General features: G+C 48.1%; 1 protein-coding gene across 2 annotated transcripts in view; it reads left to right on the forward strand.

The window, feature by feature from the left end:
• The window catches only part of ATAD5 (ATPase family AAA domain containing 5), a 413,976-nt gene that overhangs the window by 67,617 nt on the left and 323,109 nt on the right, over positions 1–23,250 (forward strand). For both annotated transcript variants that reach the window (XM_086930884.1, XM_086930885.1), the window contains exon 9: positions 1,129–1,285. In XM_086930884.1, the coding sequence (XP_086787010.1) occupies positions 1,129–1,285 (157 nt within the window). The remainder of the gene's footprint in view (positions 1–1,128; positions 1,286–23,250) is intronic.

Genomic DNA, 23,250 nt, shown 5'->3' on the forward strand with positions numbered 1-23,250 from the left:
GCAACATGTAATTCTCAATCGGATGTTAGTTTTGGATGTGGATGAAGGAAATTAGAGTATACTACTTGTGGTGAGTAGCACATCCTTGGCAAAGGGAATTGGGAATTTTCCTTCTCAACAGTGCATAAAACTTCTCTTAGCAAAAAAACTTCAAGAAAGGTTCCCTCTAGCATGAGCAGAAAATTAAATTATATACCGGGGGGGGGGGTTAATCTATAGCACCGTGGAAGAAAAACAGCACAGGCAAACTATGAGGAATTACTACATACTCTGAAGTAGAGTTTGCATTCTGGAGGGTTTCCCTAGCTGGGGTGGATTGCAGCGATCATGTCTCTTTCAAGATTCCTTTATTTAGCTCATGTCCTCATACTGAATACCTTTGTGTGGGCATAGTGGGGAGAAGGCTAGAACTGCCATAAACACTGTGTATTGGACCCTAATGAAGGAGGGCCAGGTATGCCCTTCATCTAAGACTATCCTAATGTGTAGTGCAGTTGAGGTTTGTTCTGGTGTGGAACAGGGAGGAAACCTAGAAGCACTGGTGCTTCCTGAACCAAGCAGAAATTGGGGATCATGTTTTACCTGGTTGTGAATGGTGACTAGAGGGCCAGGTACATGCAATTCAAATGCTTGGACATCATGAAGCTAGTTGTTTGGCTTGGAGTTTATTTTAGGGCCAGGTTACAACTGTTTTTTATGGAGCAACTTCGGTGCTGACGTTTTCTTTGATAGCGAGGTGGGAAAGGGCATGATTAGACCAGCTAAGAGGTTGGTATTGAGTGATGTTGACGATTGAAAGCTTGGAGTACAGAAGTGATTATTGCTATGTGCTGTGCACTGGTTGAGGGAACCTAAGGTTGTCTTGATCTTTTACCAGCTCCTGTCATGTACACATTCCATGAATCATTTACCTTAAAATTACATTTTCGAAAACTAATAAGCTCTTTCAAGTGCTCGTTAGTGTTGTAGACTGTCACCAGCTTCGTGTATGGTTTGGATCTCCCTTTATAGAGTGAATGTGAAACATTTTATGTGGTACTCTTCTGGTTAGACTTATTATTTTTTAAAAAGGAATGTCACTATATTTTGATGTATTGGCTAGTAATTCTTATAATACATGACTTTCAGCAGTCTGGATGGAGAAAGGAATTTTCGTCAGTAGTCCTGAAATACTTGTTAGAAGAGATCCGCTCTTGTAACCCAGAGTTTCCTGTAAGAAGATTTTTGAACCAATTTAAAAAAAGGCGCACTGAAAACTGTCCACAACCTCTGACCAGTTTGGAAGGTAAGTCTTGTTGACATCAATAGTATACAAAACTAGGGTATGTTGATAATTCCTTAAAGGCTAAGCAAAAGCAAGTTTGTTTTTAATAGCATTTTCTATAGTAATAACCTAGAGGCTCATTTAGACCTTGACATGTGGCCAACTGGTCGGTCTGTCGGTGGAGACTACTGCCACCGCAGCCCTGAAGCAAGACTTCGTACCACATTTTGTGACCACGCAGCAGATCTGTGTTTCCAGTGGAGCTACTATTGTGGTAAGTCGATTGAAACCACTGCTCATTGGTTCAGTTAGAGGCGTGTTTGATTCACTCACTCTGAAAAGTTTTTTGCTTTCTGGAAGCCAACTACACCAGTAGGAGTTTGTTTTAAAAGTCAGTATTCTTAATCTGCTCTGCATGGCGTTCATGAGTAGGGAAACGAGCAATGCACATTAACCCTTACTTGTCAGCCATGTGGTGGTCAGGCTGCTATATCAAGGGTTGATGCCAGTGTAAACTAAGTGCTTTCACCAACTGTAAATACAGTTGGGGGAAAAGTCAGTTTGGCAGCTGTGACTGATGCTTTGTCGTCCTCAATACCCACCACTCTCAAAGTGTGTGTGTGTGTGTGTGTGTGTGTGGCTGTGCGCGTGTGTGTGGCTGTGCGCTTGAGTGAGTAACAGACAAGTGTAGTTGTTAGAATTGGGGGGTCTGTGGTTGGCACAGGTAAGAACTTGTGACAAGCAGGGAACCTCTCCTCTAGTCAGGATAAGGGGATTACCCTCTAAAATAACCCCTCCTCACCCTCTAGGTAGTGTGGCGCGAGCAGACAAGACTTCTCGGAGCGTTATAGGTTAAGCATTTGTGAACACATACAGTAACTCAGTGACAACACCACAAATGGACACCACACTAGGCTTATATCAAAAATAGGTGTATTTTATGTAGGGCTTAGCACAAGACCAAATAATGTAAGAAATAGGCCACAATACTATTAGCAATGCAGTTCTTGGTTAAAAATGCGTAGTTTTTAGTTCCATGCGCTTCGCGCTGCCTGTGCGGCTCTCTCGGGGATGAAGCGTTCTTTGTAAGAGTCAAATACGCGCTGCAGACTTTCTGGTCTGGTGCGCTCACAACCACGGTGCGAGGCGTACAATTACCTTAGATCGTTGTACACGACGCGGACAATGCGCATCCACTTGAAGGCGGACCAGGAGCGTTTGTCGGCCCCTCTTCGGTGCGAGCCCTGGCTTGTTGCGGCGTCTCTGTGCGAGGCGTAGAGCTGGGGTCACGGGGAACGAGTCGGATGGTCCCGGTGTTAAAGCCTTCACTGAATAGTGCAGCGTTTGAGCTATACCTTCGAGAGCGGGGCTGCCTGATAATCCAAGCAGCGCGGTGCAAGGCGGTGGGTACGCTGTGAGCCTATAGGCCGTACACAGCCTTGGTCACTCAAATGCCAGCGGCAGGGGTACGGTGAGCAGTGCGGCTCAAGGGGGGAGGGTAAAGCGGTGTGCGGGTGGCCCTTTGTCTTACGGTGCGAGCTACAGCTCGTAGGAGGAGCGGAGTCGCACGGTTCAGGGCGGCACTGGCACAGGCTTCACAGCGGTCAGGTCTTCGAGGCGCACTTAGGTCGCGGCTCCAGCGGCATGGGCGATTGGGCAGTTTCCAGCAGCTCTTGTGAAGGCGGTGGGAGTCCAATAGTCCTGGGACTCCGATCAGGGGGCAAGCTCACCCACAAGCCCTTGGAGATATTTAAAAGCACAAGTTGAATAAAGTCTTTTCCAGTCTTTACCTCTCCTCTCGCAGCAAGGCAACCACTGCAGGTCAATCCCCAAGGTCAGGGACAGTACTCCTCCTTGCAGCTTTCCCAGTTCCTTCTCGTCGGGCAGAGGTTCTTCTTGTTTCAGCAGGATCTAATTTCTTGGGAGCAGGGTCCCAATATTTATACCACAATTCTTTTGTTCTTTCAGGCCAGGGGCCTTTGCCCAGTTCAGCCCAGTTCTGGAGTACTTTGTTGACAGGACTCTGGCTTTTCCTTTCAGTGTTCAGGGCAGAGACATCAGCCGCTCCACACGAGGTGGAGCCAGAATAGTGGTGGCAGAGCACAGCCCTATTCAGAGTCTAGGTGCACTCCTCACACCCATCTGGATGTAATCTTCCTATTCACCACCTGGCTGCCCCAGCCTGTCTCCTGGAATTTCCCAGCCCAGTTACTCTCAGAAACCAGACAGCAGATACACATCACAGCAGAGGTGGGCTGAAATGGTTAGGCAAGCAAATACCAACTTTCTAAAAGTGGTATTTGCAAACACAGAACATTAAAATAAACTTTACTGAAAGAAAATAAACTTTACTGAAAGATGTATTTTATTATTCTGAGTTCAGGCATACTAAACTCAAATTTCTACCATGTTCCCTGAGTCTGTTGGGATCATAGGATGTAACAATTCCAACAGCCCATTCTGGCCTATGCGAATAGGTAGCCTTGCAATAGTGAAAAACGAAAATGGCTGCAATTCACTATTAGGAAATGCCACACACATCAGCAGTTGTCCTACCTTGTGCTTACAATTCACCTTGCCCTTGGGCCTACCATAGGGGTGACACCCATGAAGTAAAGGGAAGGTTTAGGATCTGGTAAGTGGGTGCACTTGCCCAGTCAGCATGACCGTACCAGACTGCACGCAGGCTCTGCAATGGCAGACCTTAGACATATTTTACAAGGCTGCTACTGTGGGTGGCACAACGAGTGCTGCAAGCCCACTAGCAGCATTTGGGTTTACAAGCCCTGGGCACTCCTGGTGCACTTTAGTAGGGTCTGATAGTAAACCAAATAAACCAATCATGGAAACCAATCAACATATACACTTTATACAGGGAGCACTTGCACTGTGGCTCTGGTTGGCAGTCTCACAGTGCTCTGAGCAGCTAACACCAGCAAAAACACATGAGGCAACAGTAACAAAAATGGAAGGGAGACCCAAGCCAATGGTGCCAGGTCTAACAGTAGTGTTTTGTTTGTTTGATTTTTTGATAAGCGCCATCTCACAAGAATGTGTGTGCTGTTAAGCCATTATGCTTGTATAGTTGGCTGGTCTGTAAAGGAGCTTCTCAAAGGTAATCAGAAAGCCTACATTCTAGAGAAGGCAAACCATTTGAAGATCCTAGTGTTTTTTTACGGTTGCCAATTACTGCCTAGAAGACTGTAATGAAACTAAAGACCAGAGGACAGGTTGAAAGGGAAAAGTGCCAGTACCATATCTTACCTCACCACTTGTACTTCAATAGTCGATGATCCTAGTAGATAAGAATCAAAATGTATATTGCAACATGGCTTCTTCGGTTTACAATTGTTCCAATTCAGTCTTTCACAATTTCTCAAAAAAATATCATATCAGTTCAGGTGAAGAAGTCCTCTATTTCCAGCGCCACACAAATTGGCTGTGAAATTTGTGAAATAGGCAAATGATCCATCATGCTCCGAAAGGCTGTCCAAGCATTTCAGTTCATCTGCCATGAAGCAAAATAGTAAATCTGGGTCTTTGTGCTTATGGAATATCAGTTCAAACCAAAAAAGCATTGCAAACCAAGCTTAATCTCTCAAGACTCTAGCTTTGCACATGTTAAACCTTCAGATTGTTTACTACATATTTGCGCATGTCCCAGCATGAGTTTAAAACAGTGCTGATCTTCATCCTCATTGGTAATTAGCAGAATAACTGTAAAATTCATATAAGTAGAGGATTGCATACCAGTTTATGATGGGGAGTTCTGGCTAGTTCACTGTCCAAAGACCTCAACTCGTACCCTTTTTAGATCATGGCCACTTGATATGGTCCGCATTTCGGGTAGTCACTTACAAAATGTATATAGAGACCTGCTCCAGGAAGAATAGACAAACTTCTTAGGTCACATCAATTCCTTCGCTAAAAAGAATTAAGATTTTATTGAGTTTATGCATAGAGGAAAAGTACAACACACGTTACTCCGCAAGGAAAGTCACATAGGCAATGTGGTGTATTATACCAAATGTGTGTTGTAATGTGCATACACACAATTGGTTTAATACACCACTACAAAGCAGCAATAAAAGTGGCATCGCCGCACTCGAACAGTACCTTAGATTTATTGACCCAACCACTTCCTCCATACTCTGATATGCTGAAGGGCCCAACCCCTGGCATCGTAAACTGGTTGCTACTTCAGGGCACACTAGTCGTGTCAACACCCCTTCCTCTTCCCCCTCTCTCAACCCCCCCCACCCCAATCTTCCCCCACCGCCATTGTGAAAGGGTAGACTAAGAAGGGGACCTCTATCGGGCTGCAATGTGACGTTTGATAACCACAAAAAAAGATTTACTGCTTATGCCGGCAAGATTTTTACAGATTGGTAAGCACCTGCCACTGTGATATTAGTGGCAACAACAATTGAGGTAAACCGACTTTCACTAGATTGTTCTTATCTTCATTTGAACTTATGCACAAGTTCTCATTGGACCATTCAACCCGTAAACGATCTTTCTCAATTGCATAATTGAGTAGCTCATCTTTAAGTACTAACTGGAGCCCAATCAGACTTTTCTATAACTGCAAAAAGTCAGTGTGGTGTTGAGAACCTATCCTAATGTTGGTTCAAAATAATCAATGTACTTTTGCCTTATTTTGTCTTAAATCAACTTTTTGACCGGTCTGAAATGGTTACCCATATATTCGCACCGTACAGGATTTTATGTAGGCTAGATGTTAGAAGGGCTTAACATTGAGAGGTGAAAGGGTTTCAGAAAGACTCATCAACCGTTTGCTTTATTTTTTCTACAATACAAGGGTAATCCTATTACAGCGGCCATTCACTTCAATCTTGCAACCAAGACAAGTATTGCATGGTGGGTTGTGAATATCAGTTGTTTCTAGTTAAGTCACTAAACAAAAGGTGTGATAGGCGCATTCTGCACATGAAGAAAACTTTGGCTTTCATTGACAAATATTTGGCAGGCCTTTGCAGATTAGTAGTGCTTTCACATTTACAATGCACTACTGTGTGGCTATACAGGGTAGACAAGGAGCACAGTAGGGCAGATATCTGTTGTTTACAACTCCTACTTCAAGCACATGGTAATGGATCAGTACTTGTTTGAAATAGACGCCAATCATGTGAACATGGAATCGATATATGTTGCAAAAAGAACCAAGTTACCTGTTGTGCACAACCCTTTGATGTCCCTGGAGAAAATGACAGGTAGGACATGCTTTGTCTTACCTCTCATGAGTTTACAGATACTTGACCCTGGGGCAAACTAGCTATGGTTTGGTATATCTGGGGATGATTTTTTTATTATACAGCACCCACTGTGAACCAAACCGCTTCTAACCTTCTTGTTAACAGTACTTCTTTGTGGGCATTTTCAAACTGTAACCTATATGGTTGAATGGGGTAAGGAGGTGTATAGTAAGCTACAGGCTAAGACCGCTAATAATTGGGAGGTGGCATTTTCTGAAACAGTGCTACTTTGAGAAGGTTTTGTAAATACATTTGGGAAAGGTACAGAACTAAAGGTGTATCTGCTGGGAAATGGACTATATATGTAAACCCCAGACAAAAAATTGCAATACTTAGTAGAACACTATTTAGAAATGTTTCGCTAAACTATTTGTTGTGCAGTTTTCCTAATGTTCTGGCGACAAAAAAAAATTAAAACCTCTTTAAATAGAATTTAAGCAATTACTTAGCTTACAATAACAAAATCAAAAGCTGAAATCACAGCTAGTTGAGGAAGGTCATCCATGCATTACAACAATAATATTTAGCATTTTACATCAAATATAGAGGACATGGCACCTCAACTTAGGCCAGTCTCTGTATATGGTCCGAGCACTTCGAACATCCCACCACCCTTCAAGCCCTGCAGTCTCCCATGTGTCTCATCCTTGGTCTTTATGTCCCCCATTGGCCCTACACCCTGTCCCATTTTTTTGGACATCTCTGTCCATGGTAAACCATTTTTTCGGCTTGCCGACACCAATCCACATCAGTCACTCAATCCGCCACCCCGTAGGGACAAGCCGCTCCCCATGCTTACACTATGTTCCTTTTGGCCACACCGGCTGCAAGCAGCCACCATATTTTGCAATATTTGGGCCATACTTCCTCTATAGTCACACCTAAAAGGTATGTTCTGGCAAAAATTTGAACAATTATCCTAAATACATTTCATTTTCTATAAAGTGGCGCCGTTATTGTGCTTGGGGATGAAAGTTATGTGGTGATAGATGCATTTTAACATACATTCAGTATGCAATGCACTGTGTTGTATTGCTTTATCACCACCCTCGTGCAGATGGATGTTCAACTCTTGTGCATATACATTCACTCTGTAATGCAAGCGTCTGAAGATGAGATCTATTTCCAAGTTTAATTTGATTCTGCCTGATACACTGATTGTTGGTCACAAAAGCACGTAAATCAGTTATTTAAGGTTTGGTTCATTGTCTGAGGGTGAATTACCTGAAAGAAACAGGTTAGTGTTAGATTCCTTACCTTAGAATATCTCCAGGTGTCAAACTGGATCCGGAAAGTTTTGCGTAGCAGTACTCCTGCGCGTCGGTAGGTGACTTTTGCGGTTCTTCGTCCGTCTTCTGCATCGTTGGCGCCGGGATGACGTCGTCGGAGTACTTAGACGCTGCCCCCGCGCGCTGACGCCCGCTTTCTTTTTTCCGCACCAGCAAGCGCAGATCCGGAAAAAGCAGTACTCCGTAGTCACTTTTTGACTAACTTTTTCGATCTTTTTAATCCTGTTTCGAGTCGTAAGACTATCGGTGCCGGTAGGGATGCCCGGGTTCAAGCCCTGTGCCGATTGCAACTGACTGTCGGTTACCGACCCCCATCGCCGGTGCCTGTATTGCCTTGGGGCCGACTATGACGACAAGTCGTGCCCCGACTGCCGGGCCTTAACGTCGAAGGCTAGACGGGAGCGGTCCCGTAAGCACCTCTAGCTCCGGCAGTCTGCCCGCGCGGCTCACGGTCCAGGTCGAGGATGAGATCGAAGGACCTGTTGCGGGGCCACAGTCATCGCAGCTCGACGAATCTACACCATTCGTCGGGCTCCAACTCCTCAGGTAAGAGGCACAAGAAGTCGAAGAGACAACATCGCTCTTCCGACTCTCCCCCCCCTCCCCTCCCACTTAGTTTGAGGAAGCAGTCAGTCAACACCGCTTGCCTTTTGGGCCGTTATACCCACTCTCTGTGGGACACGGGCGGAGACATGCTGCCAGCTTGCCCGAAGGAGGCCCGGGTCAAACACGCTCAAGCACTTGCGGAAGGGCGGGTGCAGCACAGTATCCTATCCGATGTGGGCTGGATACCCCAGACTCGCTGGGCAGGGTGATTTCCATGACGGTGGCGGTTCGTCGCCACGCCTTGCTGAGGTCTGCCAACTTTTCGGCTGATGTCCAGAATTCCCTCATGGACATGCCGCTTGATGGCCGTCGCCTCTTTGGCGACAAGGCAGACAGTGCGCTTGAGCGTTTCAAGGAATCAAGGGCAACGGCCAAGGCCTGTCGGGCCAGCGCCAGCGGACTTCTGCCTTTCGTGGTCAAGGAAGGGGCACCCCCTCATGTTCTGCCAGCCACGAGCTGCAGACTAACATCCAGCGCGGCAGCAGACGTGGTAACCGCCGTGGCAGTGCCAGGGGACAGCGGCGAGGCCAATCCACATACACCCCCGCAGCATCCGCCTCAAAGCCTTCCTAGTCCAAGCTTTCAGGTCCATTCGACGCCAGTGGTGGGCAGGGTTCGCCATCACCTCCTCCACTGGCGCTCCATCACATTGGACAGGTGGGTGCTGCAAATCGTCCAAAGGGGCTACTCACTCCTCTTCGAGGCGACCCCTCCAGCCATGCCACCGCAGTACCACCGCGTGTCGGGGGATCACTTGCAACTTCTGCAAAAGGAAGTTCTCATCCAGGGGATACTCATCAATAGTCATAATCTATGAATAATCCCCGCCCATGTGCGGGATCCCGGAGCATATAGAAAATACATATAAATATATATGTATAAATATGTGAAAACATAATAGCAGCCTAAAAAACATTTTCTAACTGGCAAAAGTGCCGCAAAATTACATAAATCAGTATACACACAGTAGTACCCTTCCAAACCCTAAGGAAGAAAGAGCAGAAAAACAGTTTGTATACAACAATGCTTTATTGCCATAGGAAAACCTGTAATTGCAGGCATTTCCCAGTAGGCTGCAGTAGAGTATAAAGCAAACAGAGAAAACTGACACCGTGCCTTTAAGGCATTAGAGTAGGGGTACCGTGCCTTTAAGACCTGAAGGCAACCCCCTGCTCCCATGGTGCACCACAGGTGACAGTTGGTTCAGTTCTTTTTTCCGGCTCCTTCTGGAGCTTGAGCTCTTCAGTTTTCAACTGAAATTGGTTTTTTGAGAGAGTTTTCTCAAATTATTTGACATTTTTTGACTAAATAAGGCTTCTGATTTAATTTTCTGTGTTAACCCATAGGAATTTCCAGTCAGAATGCCTGCTCTTTTTAGGAAATGTCCTTCTTGTGACAAAAAGATGGCTAAAAATGATCCACACTCTGTGTGTATTGTGTGTCTTCCATCTTCACACATTCCTGATCAGTGCCATCATTGTAAAAAAATTAAAAGTCGGACTCTTCGCGACAGGGAGAGGATTCGACTTCATGCCATGCAGGAGATGGACAAGAGTCACCAGGTGGGTGCTTCCCCAGCCCCTAGATCGTCTCCTACAAGCAAGCATGCCCAGAAACGGCGTCATTCCACCTCTCCTGTATCCAGAAAGAGGAATGAGGGTCGAAGATCTCTGTCGACGTCGAGGACGCCGTCGAAAAGGCCCAGATCATCTTCACGACGTCGAAGATCTCCGCCGCAGTCAAGTAAGTCGGCGTCGAGGCACCATGCTTCGGGCTCGAAGTCCATGGTTGCTACTACTTCTAAGTCTCCGTCGACGTCGAGGCTTCCGTCGACGTCGAGACGCTCTCCGCCACCCCGGGAGGGGTCGGCGTCGAGAGTTAGGATGGCATCTAGGTCGCCGCTGGCAAGCGGGCCGCTGTCGAAAGGGACTGTCAGATCCCATCCTTCGACGTCAAGGAGGTCGACGTCGAGGCGACGTCAGGAAAGGTCGCCGTCGACTCGACGTCGAAGAAGATCATCGTCGAGACGACGTCGAGCAACGCCGTCGACTCGACGTCATGATGTATCCCAGCCTGATCGACGTCGAGGTCTCTGATTCGACGTCGAGGAAGATCGACGTTGAGGTCTCCGGATCGACGTCGAGGCTCTCAGTCGGTCTCTTCACGGCGTGATTCAAGGCACCGCTCAACGCCGTTAGTCACCCAGACTTCTTCGACGTCGAGGATCTCTCCGTCGAGGGTTAAAGTGACTGCAGAGGTGGAGTCCCCGGGTTCAAGATCTTCCGGTGGAAAATCTTCATCTCCTGGCTTGAACATTGTGCAGGTTTCTCCAGAATCTACGACCAAATCAGGGGGCAGCTTGATTTCTCATCCTCAAGGGGCTGTATCTGGACAGAGTAGTCCGGGCTCGGTCTACTCCCGGACATATTTACCTTCCAAGGCGAAGACTCCAGCTAGATCTCCTCGGAGCCCCAGGAGGTAACCCAGACCGAGATCGCGAGTCAGATCACGTTCTCCAGTGCGGTCGAAGGCTCCTGCCAGATCAAGATCTCCAATCAGGCCAAGACCAAGATCAAAAATCTCCAGTCAGGCCAAGACCAAGATCCAAATCTCCAGTCAGGCCAAGACCAAGATCCAAATCTCCAGTCAGGCCAAGACCAAGATCCAAATCTCTGGTCAGGCCAAGACCAAGGTCTCCATCAAGTCATCGGTCTAGATCTAGGGACAGTCACAACAGGAATCGTGACAGGTCCCATAGGAGGCGACGCACAAGGTCTTCTACAAGGTCTTCATCAACTAGATCTTCTTACCGAGATTATTCTCCGACCTATTCCTCTACGCCACCTTCCCGAGTCTCTCCGATTGATGACCTCGCTACTTTCTCAGATGTATTAGTCAGAGGAGCAACAAAGCTTAATATCCCGCTGACCACTCCAGTGGTTCCTACTTCCGTGTTTTTTGACACCCTCCGTCATCGTACAGCGCCCAGGCCTCTTCTTCCCCTGGTCCCTGGCCTCCTAGAACCAGCTATGGCTACATTCCTCACACCAGCAGTGGTGGGATCTGTTCCATCTCGAATTGCCAAGAAGTATAAGGCCCCTGCAGAGGATCCCTTGTTCCTCAGATCGGATCCTCCTGCGGATTCTATCATTGTGGCGGCTGCCATGAAGTCCCATGCAGGTTCTAAGTCTTCCTCAGTGCCACCTGAAAAAGACAGCAAGCTTATGGACTCTTTTGGAAGGAAGATATGCAACACCTCTTCTTCCTTCATGAAGGTGGCGAGTGCCTCTGCCTTACTTGGAAGGTACAACAGGTCTCTTTGGGACTCCATGACTCGCTTTACTGACATCCGCCTAACAGGGCTCAAACCAGATGCCCAGAAGAAGATTCTGAATTTGCCCTTCAATGGGAAAACCCTGATTGGTCCACACGCGGACGACGAAATGTCCAAGATGAAAGCTGAAATGGACACCGTCAAAGCTGTGGGGTTAGAAAAGCGCAAGGAGTACAAGAAACGCTTTAGCCAAGGTGACCGCAAGGCCTTCCAACAGAGGGTTCAAACCCCTTAGTGGCAGACCCAGTCGCAACAGAAGACGCAGTTCCAGCAGCGTCGTCCTGGCAGAGGAAGAGGTGGCAATACCAGACAGCAGTTCCACACAAAGCAGCCTCCTAAGCCCTGAGCCATTGCTTCCTCCAAGTCTGTTCACCACTCCGGTGAGAGGGAGTGTTTCTCATCATCTGACAGAGTGGCAATCCATTACAAAAGACAGATGGGTGCTGAGTATTGTGCAGCAGGGTTACTTGCTGAAGTTCAAATCCCCTCCTCCTCAGCTGTCTCCCCAGTTGCAACATCTTCCACGTTACAAGACTCTATTGCTAAGAGACGAAGTCTACGTCCTTCTAAAGAAAATGGCCATAGAAGAGGTTCCCTTGATTCACAGAAATCAAGGGGTGTACTCTCGATATTTCCTGGTTCCAAAACGAGGATCTGTCAAAGAATACAGACCCATCTTAGACCTTCGGAGGTTAAACAAGTTCATACGAAAAGAAAAGTTCCGTATGCTGGCCCTGCATCAGATCTTCCCACACCTACATCAGGGGGACTGGATGTGTGCCATCGACTTGCAGGACGCCTACTTCCACATACCAGTGTCCATCAAACATCGGAAGTTTCTAAGATTTCAGATCGGACGTCGTCACTACCAATATCGAGTACTGCCGTTTGGCCTGAAATCTGCACCTCGGACATTCTCAAAATGCATGGCGGTGGTGGCTGCTTTTCTCCGCAAGAGAAAGATCTTAGTCTATCCATATCTAGACGATTGGTTGTTGAAGAGTTCCACTCCGTCTCTGCTTCAGAGCCATCTCTCGTTCTGCCTCAAACTGATGAAGTCGTTGGGCCTTCATGTCAATCTGAAGAAATCAGTTCTCAACCCCTCCCAGCGGATTCACTACCTGGGTGCTTCTCTGGACTCACGTCAGGCAAGCGTGTGTCCTTCGGAAGAGAGGTTGTCATCTATGCTTCTGAAGGCTCGCCTTCTTCTGGACAATCAGGCCCCAACAGCCAGACAAGTTTCCTCTCTGCTGGGATCGATGGCATCATGCATTTACATTGTGCCCAATGCTCGCCTTCACATGAGACCTCTGCAACAAGCCCTCGAGGATCAGTGGTCTCAAAGATCGGATCAGTGGGAAGACAGAGTCAGGCTGCCTCAAGGAGCCAGGGACTCGATCAGATGGTGGTTGAAACGATCAAATCTTCTACGAGGAGTTCCATTTCATCGCCCTCCTCCGACTCAGTCAATTGTCACGGATGCCTCCCTCCAAGGCTGGGGTGCTCACATGGACCAACTCCAAGTTCAAGGCCTTTGGTCCGAGGTAGAGCAAGGCTACCATATAAACTTCCTGGAGCTGCGAGCAGTCCATCTTGCTCTCAAGTCTCTTTATCCTGCCCTGCGCACCAAACACCTCCAGATTCAGACGGACAACACAACAACGATGTTCTATCTGAACAAGCAGGGAGGCACAAAGTCAAGAGTCTTGTCTCTGGAAGCACAAGCCATCTGGCACTGGCTCCTGGCAAGAGGCCTGTCCGTCGTGGCAGTTCATCTACCAGGCATTCACAACGTCCAAGCAGACTGCCTCAGCAGAATCTTCGTCGAAGCGCACGATTGGGTGCTCAACGAGGAAGTGGCTCAAGACGTTTTTCAGTGTTGGGGCGTACCAGACGTAGACCTGTTCGCAGACGCGGACAACGCAAAATGCCCCGTCTTCGCGTCCAGGTTCCCCCAACAGGGATCATTGGGGAATGGCCTTTTGATCAGCTGGTCTCAAACGTTACTCTACGCCTTTCCCCCCCTGCCTCTGATCCCGGCAGTGATCCAGAAGTTCTACAGGACCAACACCAGAATGATCCTGATAGCACCAGAGTGGCCACGCCAGTGGTGGTACCCCGATCTCCTTCAGATGTCGGAAGTTCCTCACCGGCGCCTACCATGCCGTCCAGACTTGCTGACCAAGGACCAGGGGAGGGTGTTGCACCCCAACCTTCCTTCCCTTCGCTTGACGGCATGGCTCCTGAGGTCATCCAGTATGGACATCTAGACCTTCCAGCAGACTGCATGACTATTCTTAAAGAATCCAAGCGACCCTCCACTAGGAAGTCTTACGCTTTTAAGTGGAAGAGGTTTTTCATATGGTGTCGTGAACATTCTCTTGACCCGGTTCATGGCCAAGAGCAGGTGATTCTTCCATATCTTTTGCATTTAGCAAGATCAGGCTTGAAATACCCCTCCATCAGGGTTCATTTAGCTGCCATCACAGCATATAGGAAGTCTCCCAATCAGACATCTTTCTTCCTTATGCCTGTAGTTAAGGATTTCCTAGAAGGCCTGAAAAAAGTCTTCCCACCGGTGAGGTCTCCCTCTCCTCCCTGGGAGCTGAATATTGTATTGACTAAGCTGATGAGTGCTCCTTTCGAGCCTATTCATAAGGCCTCTTTGCAGCACTTGACCTGGAAAGCTGCTTTTTTAGTGGCAATTACCTCTGCCCCTAGGGTCAGCGAAATCCAGGCCTTGTGTTGCAAGGAACCTTACACGGGTTTTTCATGCCAATAGGGTGGTTTTAAGAACGCACCCAAGTTTCCTGCCTAAGGTGGTGTCAGACTTTCATATCAACCAGTCTATCACCTTACCTACCTTTTTTCCTAATCCTTCCACTCCCCCGGAGAGGTCATTACACTCCCTTGATCTCCGGAGGGTTCTGAAGTTTTACTTGTCAAAAACCCTGCCTCTGAGAAAGTCTGACCGGCTTTTTGTTAACTATGGCAGTACGAATACTGGTCTGTCAGCTTCTAAACGGTCAATTTCTCGCTGGATTGTTTCCTGTATAGCTTTTGCTTACCAACTAGCTAACAAAACCTTGCAGGGTAGACCACATGCACATTCTACCAGAGGGAAAGCTTCCACTACAGCTCTCCTTCGTAATGTACCTATCTCTGAAATTGGTAAAGCGGCAACTTGGCGGTCTGTCCATAGCTTTACCCGCCATTATTGCCTGGACTCAGATACTCAGGCCGATGCCAGAGTAGGGCAGGCCTCTTTAAGAAACTTGTTTGCTTAAGATGTATGGTCAATATATGTCTTGGCTTTTCTGTGAAGTTTTTATACTTCTTGCTCTTCCGCGAGACTTTGGGTATGAGCTTGCTAATCTATTCATAGATTATGACTATTGATGAGTATCCCCTGGATGAGAAGGATTAGTTACTTATCTGTAATCCTAGTTCTCATCCAGGGGTATACTCATCAGTCATAAGCTCCCGCCCGCCTCCCCGGACGAGCAAAGTTACTAAGTTATGAGAGGTTTTTTATTATGGATCTCTTCAGGTGGTATTCACCTCCAAAAAGAACAGACCCAACTGTCACCTGTGGTGCACCATGGGAGCAGGGGGTTGCCTTCAGGTCTTAAAGGCACGGTACCCCTACTCTAATGCCTTAAAGGCACGGTGCCAGTTTTCTCTGTTTGCTTTATACTCTACTGCAGCCTACTGGCAAATGCCTGCAATTACAGGTTTTCCTATGGCAATAAAGCATTGTTGTATACAAAATGTTTTTCTGCTCTTTCTTCCTTAGGGTTTGGAAGGGTACTACTGTGTGTATACTGATTTATGTAATTTTGCGGCATTTTTGCCAGTTAGAAAATGTTTTTTAGGCTGCTATTATGTTTTCACATATTTATACATATATATTTATATGTATTTTCTATATGCTCCGGGATCCCGCACATGGGCGGGGATTATTCATAGATTATGACTTTGATGAGTATACCCCTGGATGAGAACTAGGATTACAGGTAAGTAACTAATCCTTACGGCCCTCTTGGCCATTGAGCGTGTTCCTGGGCCAGAAGTAGGGTGTGGTTGTTACTCCCACTACTTTCTGGTTCCCAAGAAGGGCAAAGGGGGCTTACGTCCTATCTTGGACCTGCGGAACGTCAACGGCTTCCTCCGGAAGGAGGAGTTCAAGATGCTGACTTTGGCTCAGGTCTTAGCTGACCTAGACCCAGAAGACTGGATGGTAGCGTTGGACTTGCAGGACACATATTTTCACATCCCCCGTCCAGCGTTACCTGCGGTTCACGGTAGGCCGCGGGCACTTTCAGTTTACCGTGCTCCTCTTCGGCCTTACCAGCGCCCCTCGGGTGTTCACGAAAGTGATGGCGGTGGTCGCAGCCCATCTGCGCAGATTAGGGTGTCAGTCTTCCCCTATCTCGACGACTGGTTGTTGAATGCGGGCTCGCCCCAGACATTCGTCAGCCACCTCCAGACTACGGCCGACCTCTTGCACCTGCTGTGGTTCTCCATCAATGTGCCGAAGTCACACCTGTGTCCCTCTCAGAAGCTCCTCTTCATCGGAGCGTTTCTGGACTCAGCGCAGTTTCGGGTTTATCCTCCGGAACAGCGGGTTCTGGATATTTAGGCTCTGATTCTGATTTTTCGGCCTTTATCCAGAGTCTCGGTCAGGTTGACGCTGCGGCTTCTGGGGCTGATGGCCTCCTTCATCCTTCTGGTGCATCACGCCAGGTGGCGGATGCGGGCTCTGCAGTGGGACCTGAAGTTTCAGTGGGCCCAGCATCAGGGCAACCTGTCCGACCACGTCCTGATCTCGGAGGGCACTGCGAGACAGTTGCAGTGGTGGCTCACGGACCGCGATTGGGTCAACGGCAGATCCCTCTCCCTACCCCAACCGGAGCACGTAGTAGTGACTGATTCGTCCCTCCTGGGCTGGGGGGCCACATGGGAGAGCCGGAGATCAGAGGCCTCTGGTCTCTGGCGGAGTCCCGGCTCCATATCAGCCTTCTGGAGCTGCGGGCGATCCGACTTGCACTGAAAGCATTTATTCCCTCTGTCCGGGGAAGTGTAGTGCGGGTGTTCACGGACAACGCCACCGCCACCCTGGTGGTACAACACCTGGCAGGTTCCCTGAACGCCAGGGCGGACGAACTCAGCCGCTGGTGCATGATGGATCACGAATGGTGTCTGAACTTGGACGTGGCGCAAGGTCTCTTTCAGCGATGGGGAGAGCCTTGGTTAGATCTATTCGCCACCAAAGAGAACGCGCAATATCATCAGTTCTGTCCGTTGGAATTTCCAAGGCGGCACTCGTTCAGAGACGCTTTTCGTCGTGAGTGGAGCTGCAGTCTATTGTACGCCTTTCCGCCTAGACCACTTCTGCCCAGAGTGCTGAAGAAGATCAGGCGTGACCGGGCCCAAGTCATCCTTGTGGCTCCGGACTGGGCATGAAGATACTGGTATCCCGAGCTCCTCAGCATGTCAGTCGATCCCCTGATTAGTCTGCCTCTTCAGGGGGACCTTCTGTCGCAGCAGCAGGGGACCGTCCTCCACCCAAACCTGTCCAATCTCCACCTCCATGCGTGGAGTTTGAGCTGCGACAGTTGAGGCCCTTTGACTTGCCTCCTGAGGTCTGTGATGTGATTCTGGCAGCAAGGCGCCCCTCCACAAAATCGGTATACGCCTGCAGGTGGAACAAATTTCTGGCATGGTGCACAGCAAAGGCTGTGGATCCCCTTTCTGCCCCCCTTTCAGAGGGTCTCCTCTTCCTTCTTTCTCTTGCCCAGCAGGGCTCCGCTCTGGGCACTATCAAGGGATACCTCTCTGCCATTTCAGCCTTTTTTAGGCTACCTGATTAGCCTTCTCTTTTCAAGTCCCCTGTTGTAAATAGATTCTTGAAGGGCATCACTCACATGTTTCCTCCTGTTCCTTTCGTGATGCCTCAGTGGGACTTGAACCTTGTTCTTAGTTATTTGATGTGCGCTCCTTTTGAGCCACTTCACAATTGCCCTCTTCGTCTTCTCACTCTTAAGACTGCCTTCCTGGTTGCCATCACCTCTGCCAGGAGAGTGAGTGAACTCCAGGCTCTTTCTTTCAAACCTCCTTTCCTTTCTGTCCATCCAGACAAAGTTGTCTTGAGAACGCGTCCCTTTTTCCTGCCCAAGGTAGTCACAGCCTTCCACATCGAGCAGTCCATCACCTTGCCCACCTTCTTTCCGCCTCCGCATCCCTCGAAAGAGGAAGAGAGGCTCCACAGTCTGGACCCAAAACGTGCGCTCTCATTCTATCTAGACCGCACACGCCAGCCCCGGGTTGACGACAAGCTCTTTGTTGGTTACGTGGGTGCTAAGAAGGGACAGGAGGTGCACAAACGGACCATCTCACGGTGGGTTGTGTTATGCATCAAGGTATGCTACTCTGTAGCTAAAAAGGAGCCTCCTGTTGGGTTGATGGCCCATTCCACTCGGGCCACGGCGGCTACTACTGCCCTGGGTCGGGGAGTCCCCTTGCAGGACATCTCTCAGGCAGCTACGTGGGCCTTGCTGCACACGTTCGCTAGACACTACTGCCTGGACAGCCAAGTCCGGAGAGATGGTTTCTTTGGCCGTTCTGTTCTCCAGGACTTTCTGGTGTGATCATTGGTTCGCAGACCCACCACCGGGGTTGGTATTGCTGGGGTATCTATTCTAAGGTAAGGAATCTAAAACTAACCTGTTTCTTTCAGATGCACACGTTGCTTACCTTCGGTAACTATATATCTGTAAGAAGCAGTAGTTAGTGTTCGATTCCTTACCGCCCCACCCATCCTCCCTGTTCTGCGAACCGATATCTAGGGTTAAGGTTCTTCCCTTTGAGAGCCCTAGTTTCCGAGTTCCTGGCGCTGAAAAGCTGTGTATAAGAACTGACGTCCGCGCGCGTGGGCGTCGTCCAAGTACTCCGACAACGTCATCCCGGCACCGATGACGGATGCAGAGCCGCAGACGACGCCTACCGACGCGCAGGGGTACTGCTACGCAAAACTTTCCGGATCCAGTCTGACGCCTGGGGATATTCTAAGGTAAGGTATCTAATACTAACTACTGTTTCTTACAGATATATCGTTACCGAAGGTAAGTAACTTGTGCTTTACTTATCGAACATGATTTCATTCATTTTTATTTATGTATGTACAACGTGTGTGTGTGTGTGTGTGTGTGTGTATATGTATGTATGTATGTATGTATATATATATATATATATATATATATATATATATATATATATATATATATATATTAAACCGCAAGTACCACAGTGCAATTCGTTAATTATCAGAGTGTCCACCAGGGGACGAACAGTTAAAATGACGGTAATTGACTTGTGGTTTGCTGACCCCCATCTGATGTCACAACGGCTTACCTCCGAAGAAGGTCTATGGAGACTGAAACATGTAAGGACTGCCGAGATGTGAAATAAATAGGAATCAATCGTTGTGGAGTGTGGCTGCCTTTCTTTGAAAAGGAGAGGCTTGTATAGATATAGATATAGATGTATATATATTCGCGTAATGGCAGCATGGTGAAGAGCATTATTAAAATTTAACTGCATCAGTTCTGGGTCTCACCTCGTCTGTGGTCTACTACCTGAGAAGACGTCCTTTCTAATATATATATATTTGTGTTTTTGAGGCATGTACGGCTGAAGATACACATGGTTAGTATAAGTCCGCACCTATTGTTTGGCTCGGATGTGCGCAAGTTGTTGTTTTCTTTAAAGAAGTCTTTTGAGTCACAAGGTATTGTGACTCCTCCTATTGTTCGTAATGCGCATGGTCCTTGTCTTCATTGTTAGGTTGTTTTCTACCGCCGTTTTGTTTAGACTAGTGCTTTTTTGCTCCGGTTTGACAGTCATGCTGTTGCTTTCTCTGCCTATACCTACTCCTCGTCGTTTTTTTTTTTTTGTTTTTTTTTTTGTTTTTTTTTTTTGGTTAAAATGTTTATTTTAACGACGTGATCTCAAGTGCAGTATTTTTTTTAATTTTTATTAAGAGAACAATCATGGCAGTGATACAGATCAGCAAAATAGCATAAGTTATGTGGATCATAAGAACAAAGCAGCGCAGTCCATAAATAGTATTACATAAAATGATTCTGTAGGTTGACATCTTAACTTAGCAATATCCTTATACGGCTTATGTAGGTCATACTGAGGCGCTGTCATCGTTTTCGAGGTTTGGAGGTTCACAAATATTACTGCGAAACTGATTCCAGGCCCCACATACTTTCTCCCATTTCCCAGGGCACCCTTGATGAATGAACACTGATTTTTCTGCCACCATTAGTTCGTCCATATCCCTGCACCACTTACGGAGGGTAGGTATCGTTTCGGAGCCCCACAATAAAGCAATATTGCGTTTTGCCACCATCATACCCAGCATTACCCAATCTTGTTGTCAGTGGTTTGTCGTTTGGTTCCCAGACATTTAGTAAACAGCTCCGGGGCTCTGGCGTTAGGGAAATGTTTGTAGTTTGGCATATCGTGCGTATAACTGCTGTCCAGTACCTCGCTATGTGTACACAGTCCCATATGGTATGGTAGAATGATCCTTCGTCCCCGCAGCCTCGCAAGCAAAATTTGTGGGGGGCAGACCCTATCGTGAATAAAGTCGTTCTTGTGTAATATGTGCAATGTAATATTTTGAGTTGAACCAGTTTCAACCTGGAGGATATCGCTGTTTCTCTGGGAGATGAAAGGGCCTCCTGCCATTTGGAGTCATCAAAGTCGCCCACTTCCCTGGACCATTTCTGTCGCAGCGTGGACGTCACGGCAGAGAGATTGTTTATCAATTTCCGGTAGGTCAGCGAAGTGGCCCTATCTGGCATGTGTTCCGTTAGGAGTCTGTCTTCTAAAGGGGAGGACTCCTGTAGGTCAGTACCTGGAGGTATAACCGATTGGACTGGTGTTTAATTTGAAGGTATCTGAACCTTTCCTTTTGCGCCATGTCATACTGTGTTTGGAGGTGTGAGAAATCTACCACCTTTCCCTTTTTCCAAAGGTCACCCACCACTGAAATGCCGATGGCATCCCAGTTCTGGAATCCTTTACTGTTGCGGAGGAGGCCTAATTTGTAGGAATCCCACAGTGGTGTCATCAGCGTAATCGTCCCGGTGCATTTTAGACGCCGATTCGCTTCATACCAAAGATGTACCGTGTGTTGCGTGGGTCCGATTAGGTCCACGGGCATACGACGGCAATATAGATTGCCAAGTAGGCCTCGGCTCTCCAAGTTTTGTCTGTCAGCGAGATATGCCGGCTCGGTTTGCGGAGCATGCAACCAGTAGTTTATCTGCTTAAGATGGGCTGCCCAGTAATAGAATTCTACGTTCAGAAGCGCTATACCTCCATCGTACCAACCCTTTATTAACTTATCTTGTGCAATAAGCGGCGGTTTCCCATCCCACAAAAGAGTGGTAACGGTTGCAGCTATAGCTAAGAGTCTGGGATCAGGAATGGCGCATTTTCGAGGATGTATAAAAACCGTAGGAGCGCCATCATTTTGTACAACGTCGCCTTACCCAAGAGCGTGAGAGGAAGCGTTCGCCAGATCTTAACGTCTCTTCGAAACCGGTCTAGGTGGGGGAGTGAGATTAAAGTAAAAAAATGTGTCCGGGTCGGACGTGATATAAATATCGAGGTATTTGAACGCTGTCACAGTAGGTCGCAAGGGGCAACTCAAGGGTAAGATGGGGGGGGGGGACCGGTCAGCACATGGAGGACGGACTTAGACCAATTGATATTGTTACCTGACACCCTACCAAACTTTTCACAGACGTTCAGCAGTTCTAGGATGGATTACTTGGGGGAGTTGAGGTTTAGTAATATGTCATCAGCATATAGGGAAATGCGGTCCTCCCACGTGTTGGTAAAGGAAAGTCCCTTAATAGAGGGTTCCCATCTAATCCAGATTGCGAATGGCTCAAGGATCAGCGCGAAGAGCAGCGGGGATAAAGGGCATCCCTGTCTTGTGCCGCGTCCAAGCGGGAAATATCAAGAGGTGCGTCCATTGGCCGAGACATGGGCTAGAGGTTTGTTGTATAGGAGGCGAATCCATGCACAATATTTCGGGCCGAAGCCCATATGGCGGAGCACCGCGAAGAGGTAAGGCCACTCCACGGTATTAAACGCCATGGTGGCGTCTAGGGAGAAGATAACGGAGGGCTCCTGTATATATGACATACGGGCCAAAACTGCATGAAGTCTGCGCAAGTTGAGGGCAGTGCGACGATGCGGCATAAATCCAGACTGGTCAGGATGTACTAGAGAGGCGAGATGGGGGTAAGGCGCATCACCAGCAGCTTGGCTAAAATCTTGGGTTCTGCGTTGATCAGGGAAATTGGGCGGTAGGACGCACAGTCCTCCTTTGGTCTGCCGGGCTTGTGTATCGTAACTATTGTGGCGAGGCGCTGGTCTCTCGGTAACTCTCCCACCTCAAGGTTAGCTAGAAACATATCAAGTAAAAAGGGTGCAGTCGTCTGTGCTGTCCTTTCGTACAGTTCAACAACCATTAGGCCCGACCATTAGGCCCGAGCGCCTTACATGACGCAAGGGAATAGGTTGCAGTTTCCAATTCTTCTAAGGTGATGTCTTCTGGGGAGAGTTGGAGGATTGTCAGGTCTTTGATATAGTCATACGCCTCTTCCGACGTAAACAACGCCCGGGGAGCATACATTTGTTCATAATGATCGGCCAAAACGTCCACTATTTCGTCCGGCTTATTGACTACTGCACCCGTAGGGGACAACAGCTGCGCTATGACCCTATTTCCTCTTTCTTTCCTATCCAGCCAGGCTAGCATCTTCCCAGCCTTGTCACCTAGTTCGTATACCCTATGTCTAGTTGCTTGAAGGCCTTGTATCGCACTCTCCCGCTGGTACACCACATACGCTGTTTGTTTAAGCTGAACCTCAAGGGTGGCGCTGAGTGATGGGCGCATCGCCTGTTCAGTCAGTGCCGTGTTGAGATCCTCCTCCAGGTTATCTAATTCCGCCCGTTGCAATAGTTTGTGACCTGTAATGGAGGCCAGTACTTGTCCACATAGGACCACCTTATAGGCCTCCCATAGCGTGCAGGGGGAGTCCACCGATCCAGCATTTTCTTGTAAGAAGCGACTAGTGGTGGCCGTGAGGTGCTTCATGATAGGGGCAACATGCAAGAAACTAGTGTGAAGCGGAAACATGCGCCACCTAGAAGTCTGGTGATGTGTGTATTTCAACAGCAGTGGGGAGTGATCAGATATGCCCCTAGGGCGGATAACTACTTCCTCTATTCTAGGCAAACCGTCTGCTGAAATTAGGAAGTGGTCAATGCGTGTATAACAGTCGTGGACTGCAGAGTAAAAAGTGTACTGCCACTCGTTAGGGTGTGTGTCTCTCCAGCTATCTGTGAGCCCCAAAGCGTCCAAGAGACCAAGGAGGCGTTGCCCGCCCT

The sequence above is a fragment of the Lissotriton vulgaris genome, chromosome 7, assembly GCF_964263255.1.
Source record: "Lissotriton vulgaris chromosome 7, aLisVul1.2, whole genome shotgun sequence".
Lineage (NCBI taxonomy): Eukaryota > Metazoa > Chordata > Amphibia > Caudata > Salamandridae > Lissotriton > Lissotriton vulgaris.